This window comes from Triticum dicoccoides, chromosome 3A (assembly GCF_002162155.2).
Source record: "Triticum dicoccoides isolate Atlit2015 ecotype Zavitan chromosome 3A, WEW_v2.0, whole genome shotgun sequence".
Lineage (NCBI taxonomy): Eukaryota > Viridiplantae > Streptophyta > Magnoliopsida > Poales > Poaceae > Triticum > Triticum dicoccoides.
Genome location: NC_041384.1, coordinates 40,895,905 through 40,907,831, shown reverse-complemented (window position 1 = coordinate 40,907,831; position 11,927 = coordinate 40,895,905). Strand labels below are relative to the sequence as shown.

The 11,927-nt window shown below is 44.9% G+C and overlaps 1 protein-coding gene and 1 pseudogene across 1 annotated transcript; one reads left to right on the top strand and one right to left on the bottom strand.

The window, feature by feature from the left end:
* LOC119271855 overlaps nt 1–8,466 on the top strand; it is a 20,591-nt pseudogene extending 12,125 nt beyond the window's left edge.
* Nucleotides 8,467–8,818: 352 nt separating this feature from the next.
* Nucleotides 8,819–10,442, bottom strand: LOC119266923 (probable tRNA-splicing endonuclease subunit Sen2). The gene is made up of 2 exons (XM_037548198.1): nt 10,241–10,442; nt 8,819–9,879 (listed from the first exon to the last, which is right to left on the bottom strand). Exon 2 carries the CDS (start codon nt 9,874–9,876, stop codon nt 8,992–8,994), a length of 885 nt encoding a protein of 294 aa, XP_037404095.1. The 5' UTR covers nt 9,877–9,879; nt 10,241–10,442; the 3' UTR covers nt 8,819–8,991.
* Nucleotides 10,443–11,927: the final 1,485 nt, after the last annotated feature.

The window sequence follows — 11,927 nt, the reverse complement described above, 5'->3', positions numbered from 1 at the left end:
GCGTGGGCTCCGGGGCGGGGGTGTCGGCGTGGGCTCCGGGGCACGCGTCGTCGGGGGCAACTGCTAGACGAAAACTGAAATTTTCTAAATGGTTGCTATATATACATGAAGCATTGGTCCCGGTTTGTGGCAGCAACCGGGACCAATGCCGCCCTTTCGTCCCGGTTGGTGCCACCAACCGCGACCAAAGGTCTCTTTTTAGCAGCCTAAAGGGCGGGAAATAGAGACCTTTGGTCCCGGTTGGTGCCACCAACAGGGACCAATGCCCCCCTTTAGTCCCGGTTGGTGCCACAAACCAAGATCAAAGGGGGGCATTGGTCCCGCTTTGTGGCACCAACCGAGACCAATGGCATGCGCCTGCCAAAGCCACGGTGCGGTGGGATGTTTAGTCCCACCTTGCTAGCTAAGGAGCTGACGTACCTGTTTATAAGCGCCGCACTACCATCTCTCTCGAACTCCTCTGAATTGCAGGCATGTGGGCCTAATCTCACACTGTTATGCATGTGGGCATGCTGGGCCTTATGCGGGCCTAAATCCTGGCCCAACTAGCTGGGTTCCTAGTCGTATTCAGGCCGTGGTGGCCCAGTAGGTGGCATTTTTTATTTTTTTCCTAGTTTTTTGTTTTCGTTTTGACTGTTGCTATTTTTATTTATTTATTTTATTTTATTAAGATTTATTTTATTTTGTTTTGTTTCTAATTATTTATTAAAGTTTATTTTGTTTCTACTTATTTATTTTATTTTATTTTTGCTTTTTATTTATTTTATGAAAATTCGTTTTGCTTATAATGTTTTGAACAAAACAAATAGTTTGATAATTTTAGTTGCATAAATTTTATATAATTTTAGTTTCAATAATACTTTTGATATTAGAGTTTCATTAAAGTTTTCTAGTTCATTTTTTAGTTTATTATTTTTTTCTATTAGAGTTTCATAAAAAAATCAAAACATTCTTTTTTATATTAGTTCATTATTTAAGCTAAATGACCCTGACATTCAAAAGCACTTCAGATGTGTAAGTGCATGTAGTGTCGTTGGTGATTTTGGTGTATTGAAGACTTATAGGTTAAGGAACTGATGCGTTTGTTAGTATATACAGGTCTATAAGTCTATGAGGAGTTTGATATTTACAGAGAAAGTCGACCCCTAAAAATGAAGTTCTTTGACTGAAGACTTTGGATTACTGAAGACTTTCTAAAGACTTTGAAAGTGAAGAAATTGGTGTGATCCTGAATTCATTTGAGGAACATGAAGCGTGAAGACTTTTGTTTTCGTAGTTTCTTTTTCTTTTTCTTTAGTCATAGGAAACACCGTACTGTTAAAGGGGGTCGAAGAAATACTAAAGAAAAATTTCCAAGTGATGCTCAACTCAAAATCCTATACCTACCAATCTCTTCAAGTGAAACCATTGGAAATCTCATACAGTTCAGTCAAATATCTTCAGTGACAGAGACGAAGCTCTTCTGGTATTTGAGGAATTTGTTCTGACTGAGGAGTTAGGAATTCGCCAGTGCAGATTGCCTACAAGTGAGGAACATGATAGCCCTGAGGAATTTGTTAGTCAAATTTCTGACCGTTGATGTGCTACGCGCCAGCTGTCCCAAAATATCGTTCCACCTAACGGTCATATCATTGAAGGGTATTTATGTCTTATCATGTCGGGCTGCTCCCTAGGCTATAAATAGCCGCCCCCTACAACCACTAGCTGGTTGGCTGCTCCGAGAGAAACTGACACTTGTCATTTGAGAGCATCCCATCCTCCGAGAACTTTGAGCAAAAATCATCAAGTGAGGAAAATCCAAACCCAAACACCTACCAACCCAAAGTGATTGAGCATCACTGAAGAGATTGATCCTGCGTGGATTCGACGCTTGTTAACTTTGAAGACTGTGCATCTTTCAGACGGTTAGGCATCATGGTCAAGAGCATTCAAGAGGAAATTATGGATCGCCGAGTGACTGAGTCTGTGAAGGTTTGGAAGTCACTGAAGACTTACCACGAGTGCTTGGGCGAGATCTGTGTGACCTTAGCTTAAGGGGAATACAATGAGGACTAAGTGTCATGAGCTGCGTGTTCAGGACTGGGTGTCCGGAACTGTGTGTCATCAGGTTTAAATACCTAGCCGCCCTAACCAGACGTATAACTATCACAGCAGTTGAAACTGGTCTACCAAATCATTGTCTTCACCGAGCTAACTGGTTCCATTTGCTCAACCCTTCCATTTCCTCATTTCTGTGTTGTATACTTGTTCATATCTGTTTGAAGACTTTGACTGAAGACTTTCTCTATTTCCTCGGCTCAATTTCTTTAGTATGTTTGTCTTCATCCTGTTTATCCTGTGTTTACGCTTTCTGTACTCTGTGCTTGTTTTCATTTCATCATGAAGACCATGCTCATGTTCTGTTATGTTTACTTCTGAATACTTATTCCGCTGCAAGTAGTTCTTCTCTTAGGAATTTTCTCACCCTGAAATTCCTCAGTGAAGAATTCATAAAAATCGCCTATATTCACCCCCCCCTCTAGTCGACTTAACGCACTTTCAAGATGAACTCTGAAGAGGTTGAACGTTGGCATGGTACCATCATTTCACCCACATAGCATGTGCTAAAAAGTTGAGATGGTTACGGAAAAAACTGGATGCACTTCGTGTACAAAACGCACAATCTCTTTCGAAGTATCAGGGTTTCGGACGAAAACTTATCTGTTACAAAGGGCTTTTATTTTTTTGAACTTATTTGAACTTCAAACTTTTTGTGTGTTCAAAATGCATCATTCAAAGGCACATCATCAATTTTTAACCCTTTCTGACTTTATTTGTTATTTTTCATGCATTTACTAATTTTTTTGAGTTATATGACCCTAAAATTTAAAAGCACTTCAAATGAACTCTGAAAAGGTTGAAAGTTGGCATGGCATTATCATTTCACCCATAGCATGTGCTAAAAAGTTGAGAGGGTAACGGCAAAAACTGGATGCACTTCGTGTACAAAATGGATAATCTCTTTCAAAGTATCAGGTTTCGGACGAAAACTCACCTGTTACAAAGGTTTTCATTTTAGTTGCATAAATTTTATTTTTTATTGATTCTTTTTAGTTGATTCCTTTTCCTATTAGAGTTTTATTAAAGCTTTTTAGTTGACTCTTTTTGCTATTGTAGAATATTATAGTGTTGTTTTAGTTTTGTTTGGGAAAAAAACACCTTTGGTCCCGGTTCCAGACACCAACCGGGACTAATGATGGTAGGCCAGGAGCAATGTCCATTGGTCCCGGTTTGTTTCTAGAACCGGGACCAATTGTCTCAGACGAACCGGGACCAATGGCCCCCGAGGCCCGGCCCGCGTCCTTGCCTCATGAACCGGGACCTATGCCCCCATTGGTCCCGGTTCGTGTGTGAACTGGGATTAATGGGCTTGCCCTGCCTGGACCAAAGCCATGTTTTCTACTAGTGAGTCTTGCAGGAAGGATGTCGAGCGGGCATTTGGTGTGCTTCAATCTCGATTTGCTGTTGTCCGGTACCCTCTCAGACCTGGTCGAAAGATCAAATGTGGGAGATCATGACTTGTTGTGTCATCTTGCACAACATGATCATCGAGAGCGAGCAGGAAGAGCCAGTAGTCGAAGTTGATCACCAGCTACCGGCAACCTAGACTGCCTACCTCAGTATGCGTCAGGAGATCCGAGACCCACAGGTGAATCATCAACTGCAGCAGGATCTGATGGAGCATCTGTGGAGCATCAAGGGCGACGCCTAGCTCGACGTGTGATGAAATGAGTTTTTTATTTGTTGAACTATATAATTTGTATTGAACTATTTGTTGTTGCACAATTTTGTTGAACTATTTGATTTTCTATAATGAACTATGTGATAAAAAATTTATTTATGTTGAGAATTCAACGTCGAACCACGTCAAATATGGGCCGATTCTCGCCGATATCGAGTCATTTTTCACCGAAAATGGGTCTAAAAGCGAGCAGGAATGGGCCGATATCGGCGCCTAAGGGCAACCTGGGGTCGACGGCTGGATGCACAAACACCCCAGAGCTGATTCTACCGCCGGCTCGTTTCTAGGCGGCGATTGTTATGCCTCCTTGGAAGGACCAACGGCTGGAGATGCTCTAAACTCTAGACTATTGGCTTGAGTTGAATGAAAAGATTACGACTGGCCAAACGGCCCATGACGCATACTGATTGATCTGAATACTATTATACCTGCTGCTTAAAAGAAAAAGGTACCAGTACTAGTACGCTTTCCTGGAAAAACAGTATTAGTACGCTTTCCTCACAAAATTAAACAGTACTAGTACGCGTATATGCTAAACTCTATCAATCTGTGAAGAGTACATGGGTTGCAATAAGGATATTTTGATTAAAAATCCTGCATCAATATAGCAGAAGTACCAATGATTTACCTGAGAGCGGGCGCGTTTCTTGCTTTTGGAGCCGCCGTCAATGGAAAGATCTGACGGGCCGCCAGACGCCTCGCGTTTTTCTTCATCTCAGCCATTGCGACCAAATAAGTTGCTCTCGCGTAGAGGCTCGTCTCGGTAACTGGCATCTCTGTTATAATGCTCTTCTTCATGGCTACGATTTTCATGATACTGATGCCCGGTCGGCAGTTCATGTAAAGTCTGGGTCGAAAGGAAGTGATGCACGGCGGCGGTTCATGTAACCGCCCCGATCTCCATAGCCACCCCGGTCAGCGTAACCGCCCGATCCACATAGCCACCTCGATCGGCGTTACCGCCCCGATACACATAGCCACCTCGGTCGGTGTAGCCGCCCGGATGCCCTCCTCCTCGAGGTGGTGCGACGCCTCTTTTTTTGAAACCACCCCGCGTGTCAGATCCGCAAGGATATCCAGACATCATCAACTGTTCCTAAAGCAAAAAGAGCAAAACCATGAGTACTATTGAAAGGTGCACACGATCAAATGCCCTAAAAAAAATTATTATGGGCTGATTACGAGGATATACACTACGCGATCTGGTGTGCCACCAAAAGTACAGTGCAGCCTGCAACTTTTATGCTTGGTGGTGGCGCGGATCTCATGATCTTTGACGGTGCAACGGCCTGCATATGGATATCATGTCATTGTTGCTGTGGTTCCAGTGGGTCCTAGATCTACGTGCTCTAGCGTCCATGGCTCGTCCAAGTTCTCTCCCTTAACAACTCCAGGCCTGGTGCTCCGGAGGTTCCATCATCTTCTTGGCTCATCGGCGTTTTGGCAGGTCCGACTTTGTTGGTCTAGATCTGTGTCTCCATATTCCGGCTCACCGACGTTGTCGGCTGCGATTGCATTCTGTGTACTGGCTCTCTATCCCCGTCGTCGCCTCACGAACCCCGATAGCCACACCTTGCCTTGCCTCTCCTCTGCCCGATCCAGTGCTCGCGCATCTGGTGGCGCCTATTTTCACCCTTCGACGGCGGGCGTAGCTTCCCTTCCGGTAATGGCAGCCCCAGCATGCGGCCTATTCTTCGTCTTTGGATCATGTCCCGGTAGCTTAGGGATTGTTCGAACATAGGCCAGGACAAAATCTCTGCTCGGCTTGTTGATACTGCCAGCGGCAACACCTGCGGGTGCCATCCCCTTCTTGGACGCGCTACCATAGTCTTTCTCCGTGCTTCTCTTTGATCACTAGCGAAAACCCCAGGTCTGGTTTCTTTGGTTGGATGACGACGACATCACGGCGTCATTCCCCTTCATGAAGGTGTCTCTTGATTGCTCGTGGCATGGCCTTGTTGGATTTCAAGATTTGGGACATCGTTTTCGTTCGGGTTGTTTCTCTTGGCAACGGTAGTTTACTGATGTGTTGTAGATTATGTTCGGGCCTGAGCATCCCATGTCTCTCTACTCTGGGCACCATGTTTACACCATCTTATGGTTGTGCCATGTGATGTACCCTCCCTTTGTTCTCATTTCAACTTCTTTCATCAATGAAAGATACGCAGACTTTGAATATTCACGAAAAGATATCAGCATTGTCAAAACACCCAGAGAAAAAATGTTGTGGAGAAGCTAGCTCTTACACGCCTGAGTGCTCCCAAATGGTACTTTCGAGCAATATATTGTGATATCACTCTGTCTATCTAACTTTGCCATACTTATCTATTCTCAGTTACATTGGTTTAATGATATGATTAGCACATGAGCATATGTCACAGTACTCTACTTCCCATGCATGCAGCATGATTGATCAATTGCTGAACGGCTGGTGCTTGGATAGCTCCTGGAAAAAATATGACGGAAAGCAGTACCATCGGAATCATAGCACATATAGATCATACTTAGTCAACTTATACAGTAGGCACATCGAATTTGGGATATTCATATGTTTCTAGCGATGTATTGGCCTTTTGGGTATCTCAGGACCTGAAATGCCATAAACTGCCAAGTGAACAGGATGGAACTCTCTGACGGAAAAATAACAGACTGCAGAGCACCTGGTTGCAGGCAATAATGTAAGACACTCTGTCTCTCTGGGGTCTGCTCCTTTTCTGATCTTTTCTCTCCCCTTCCAGCCTTCTTCCTATAAATACAAAGGCACTGCTCACTTTCTTCACTCCGCCACATTGGAAATTGAAATTCTAGTTGCAGAACTACAATGTTATATGTTCATCTGCTGTTCTTCATGAACTGCAGGCCTACAAAGTGTACTTGGTGGAGGAACATGGATAGGGAGCACCAAAGATGGCAGACTTGCCTTCCTGACCAATGCGCTCGCGCCCTGATGCGATGCCCAGCGCCTGCACTAGGGGAGACCTGCCCTCAGGTAAATCAAAACTCAAGTTGGTGGTTGTCAATGTAGGAGATATGCACATGATAAGAAAGATATGTTTCATTTCTTGTACAAACGAAGTTGGCGTTTTCTAGTACTATGATATCCTATCAGAATCATTTTCTATGTCCATGTTGAAAGTCGCTATCTGTCTAGTGTTTATTCCATTGTTCTGAGTTCTGATGGTGATTGGTACAGAGATTGCTTACATGAAGACAAAGACATACATTCCCATTTTTAGAAACCAAAACTGTACCTTTTAAAACATTTTTAGTTGCTCCTCTTACATCTGCTAAACTGCCATCGCCCCCTCAAAAACAAAAGCATGCACAGGATTATCCATAGGATGTGTGTTGAATGAAATAGAGAGCATGAGCATGATCCACAGAATTTGTATTGTACAGGGCAACAAGAGCCCACTGGAGGTTGCAACTGAAGTGTAAAAATGAAGCTGGTGAGTAGAATGGATTCAACCTTATACTAGCTGATCTAACTAGGAATGCCATGGTCTACGTGTCAAACCGGCCAAAGGGGCAGCCCTGCAACGATTCAGCTCGTCTCACCAGGACTCCATATGTTGTCCAGTACAAGGCTAGACAGCCCTTGGCAGAAGGTAACAGAACTACTCCATGTCCAATGGACACCACCTTACAAATTGATTGAATTCCCAGAGTGCCACGGATATATAAGTGCACATGATGTTGTTATTTGATAAAATACTGGAAGAACATCAGTAGCAAGCTAAAAATGTTGAATGTCCAATGAGGTGTCCTTTGTTGATTTTACTTGTACTGCACTAAGAATCCAAAAGGAGACTTTTGAGCTGGAAAAGATGTGAGAAAGCAACATGAAAGCCATTTCAAGTACTTCCCTAGTTATAGAGGGCAGTGCATTTAACTCAATTATTAATAGCACTGCATGTACAAGCAGCAAGACAGGAGTAGATAGCACATGAACATGATTGCAAGCCACTCTGTCTTAGGGACTATTCAGTATACTATAAGAATCTGCCCAAGGCATGCATTGCAGACAATTTTTCATCATTGCATATATTGCTTGTAGGCAATTCGCCTCGGTAAAAACTTCAGGGAGTTTATAAGGAAGCATGGTGATGATGAAGTTGAAGCAAAGGATATAGCTGACAGACTAATGGCTGACACTACGAGGGCTGATAAAGATAGGCTGCCAAACACCGGTTGTGAGCCCAACTGGGAGCACGGTCTGACCTCCATCTTCATCGAGGTGCAAACTGACAAAGTGAGCATAAAATCTTTGACTTAATTGCAGTTTACAAGTACATTCAGAGTTGAATTATCTGAAAAAATATGCCTACTAACCACCAAAATAACACATAGATGTTCTAGTACAGAACCCTACATTGATACTGCAATGCTATATTTATTTACATTTTTTCACATGTTGCTGTTTTTGCAAAGGGGCTCTATGGGACAAGGAACACAGCAGGTCTTTCACTGAACTATGATAGAGAAGCTAGCTTATATGAGAAGTACCTCGAGAGTGGTATACGGGAGGACCACATAGTGCATTACCAGATAGAGTAGCCAATGCACACCTAAAGGCGGGAGCCTAAAATAGGAAGAAAGAATGAATAGCTACCATTGTGCATGCTGTTATTTCCACAGTTGCACTTTAAGATCACATAATGATATCTAATGATTTATCAATTCAGAGACAGAGACAATCAAATTGTTGAATATATATATATACAGAATAACAATATGATATGATGTGTGTATTTACAGAGTTCATGTTGCCACCTTTGTCTATGGTCATACATGCTTTACTACAGACATTGTACCTTCAGTTCTTCAATACAGTAGATATCGACTCTCATGTTTACTAGATGTGTATACTTACGACCTGAATGTATTCAAGAACTAAACACTGAAACAATGTAAGGAAAAACTCTCTGCCAATATTTGAAGAAAATGTGCCTAATGTACCTCTTTTCTTCAATAGGCTGGAGTGCGGTGGTCATTCAGAGGTTTCTAGTCCTACAGTCCTTGAAAAGGCGCAGAAAAGGCCAGTCCACAGCATACCATAATATGATGTATGCACTCTGCGATCAGATACAGTTTTATGGATATATGTATGCACCATTTCTAGAAATCTTTCCAAAATGCACAAGACTACCGGCACAGGATTGCAATAAGATGAGAAGTTAAACATCACCAATAGGAGTACAGAGAAATATTTAGCTTGATTGTCGGAATCTCAGCTTGTATACAAGCAGGCTAGAAAGAACTGTGAAACCTAGTACTAGACCCCAATAGTTGAACACTACAGTTTCTCCTGCGTGATCTTGTTCTTCCGTATATGCTTCTTCTCTGCACGGTTTACATCGCTGCTCACGGCACTGCTGGGCTATCCACCTTGTAATAGTTCTTTCATGAACAACCAACCGTTCCAAACAATCTGGGGATCTCAGTTCACAGACATTGCTGGAGATTGTCAGAACCAGCAGCGTCTTGGCCACACTGCCAGAAGCTCGGAGCGCGCACAGTAGATCAGACCACACCTTCAGGCGGCCACACCTACCGCCGAACCCCGATCCTTCCGGAACCACAACCACAGCAAACTCCGAGTGGACGAGCGCGGGGTGATGACGGTAAGCGACGAAATCCGTACCATACTGCAAACCTGACCGCACCACCCAGTTCTTCGACCTGAGATGCGAGTACGCCCTGTACATCTCAGGAAACGACTCTGATGCGGAGCACAAGTGATCCCACAGCTCCCCTTGGCTCATCAGATCCTTGTTCGCCGACTCGACCACGATGCACTCCAAAGCATGGTGAAGGTAGAAGACCTCCTCAGCGCCCAGCTGGAACCACTGTTTCTCGGCCCCGACATTTTCCAGTGCCCGGCCAAAGGCGGCGCGGTTCAGAAGCGCGGCTTCCTGCGGGTTCACGCCAAGAACCGCATCCCCGCCCCTGCTAGATAAAGTCGCCACGAGCTTTGATCCTTCCAGTGAAGACTGGAGCTTGGCAACAATGCTTGACATGGGTTGGGCTGCTGCCAGAGCTGCGAAATCCTTGCCGTCTTTGCCCTTCTTCCATCTTGGACCAGACATGTCCATCAGCTGAGAACACAGAAAACACAGGTCTTAAGATTTTTAAGAAAAGTACAGGGAAATGTTAATTTGTGCTAGCTATTAATCATAGCACCTGCTCCCTCCCTCCCTCCCTCCCTCGAGACTGCTCTCAATTGTTGCTTCTGAATTCAATCATACTTCAAAAACGAATCCCCAAATCTCTTGCTAGTATAAAATGAGCATGATTCGCCAGCCCCCACAATAACCCGGTAGCATATCACCTGCTGACCGATCCACGCTCATACGGTTACGGCAGCCGAAAGCAAGATCATTTTTACCGCATTTTTACTACGGGTCCGGCTTACATGGCGTGGGGGGGGAGGCGGAAGAGCGGGGTGTCGGGGCGAACCTGAGGCGGGGCGGAGAGGAAGCGGCAGCGGAGGCGCGCGAGGGCCAAGATGCTGCAGCCGATGGGCGACGGCCGGAGTACGGGACGGGTCGGCGGCGGCACTCGGGGGATCCAGGCGCCGGCGTTGCTCCCTCCTCTGGGCTTGCGGCGGCGGCCGCCGGCACGGGTAAGCAGGAGGGAGCTCTCAGCGTCTAGTTGCCCTTGTTTCACCCGGAAAAAAAAAAGGCTACCCTTCTTTTTCTTTTTGTTTTTTTTGAGACAATTCTTTTTCTTTTTGTGGCAAGTTGCCCTTCTTTCGCACAGATCGACCGAGCGGGCCGGCCCGCTCAAACGACTCGGTCCAGTTAGCCACGCCTGATTTTTTTTTCCTGTTCAGCTTTCTAACGTTTTTTCACTGGCATCTATGCCTGTGCACGGGTGAAAAAAAAGAGTTCATTTCATGTTTGTAGGACCCCTCTGTTCCAATATCACAAGAGAAAAATCAGTTGATTTACGGTTTGTTATATTCTTTATCTGGCTGTATATACAATATATCATACGAGATGTTGACAAATAGCACTACAATAGTCATTCCGATTAAATAAAGTTGGACTGCATTAGATTCACTAGTCAAAGAGAATACTGATTCAGAATAATTCAAATATCATTAAAAAATTGCATGAAGCTAATCTTTATGCCCGTGCGTTGCAATGGGGAAAAAGTATATATGTATTCAAATTTAGTGAGGATTATCTGTACAAGGCAAATTCACAATTTTGGTGGACACCCAACGCAACCAGGAAAGGAAGTTTCGTATGAGACGCTTGTGCTAGCTCGGGGCCTCAATCTTCAGAAATTGGTCCTAAAACTAACTTCTCACAAAACTATCAAACCCACCGGCACCGGCCTTTCTCCAATCATCCCATTCGACGAAATTGAGCACCACCAACTCCACCACAGGGTGTTGCTGCCTCACATTTGTGAAGACGCGGGGCATTCCTTTGTTTCCAAAGGTTCCAGGAAATCAAGATAACTAAAGAGCCAAACAAACTCTGAGATGGTGGGCAAGCCAAACAAACAATCTTGCATTTTAGGGGGTGCCAGCATCTCCAAACACAATACGCCGCCGAAAACATCGTTGTCCACTGGTAAAGGGGCCAGTACACCGAGCTGGCCAAGTAGCTCCCGTTCGAGGTTCATACATCTCGGTTCACTTTGTGGATAGGATGCCTAAGCGCATTGTAGCACCCTGCGTCCATCAGCAAGACGAGAGGCTCGATGTCCCAGACATGAGACATCTGTTATCCCGCAGACCTTTCTGGCCCGTTCTTGATTCCCTAGCAATCGCCCAACTTTGGCCAGAGAGGAGCAAAGGCCTTCAATCGACCTAATATTTCCAGAACCAAAGGGATGGTCCTGAGCTGGCCAAAAGTTGCATCGCCCTGGAGCAGGTCCTCACGACAGCTCCAAGCGGCCCCGCAGACAAAGGATCATCGTCGCCAAGCGCGGCTCCAACTGAGCCAACATAAGTAGAGCCGTGGCTAGGCTAGGCACATGGCCCCATCGGTCACGACGCCCTTGGCCTCCGAGCAAGTACTTGTCTCTCCCTCGACACCACCAGCTTCGGCACCCAATCGACTTCACCGTCCTTTACCCACCCTATTATTTCAATCCTACTTTTCTAACAAACACAAGCAAACCTCCAAAG

Bases quoted from the DNA above. Each gene is read 5' to 3' on its own strand.
- LOC119266923 (XM_037548198.1), bottom strand. From the start codon at position 9,876: ATGGACATGTCTGGTCCAAGATGGAAGAAGGGCAAAGACGGCAAGGAT.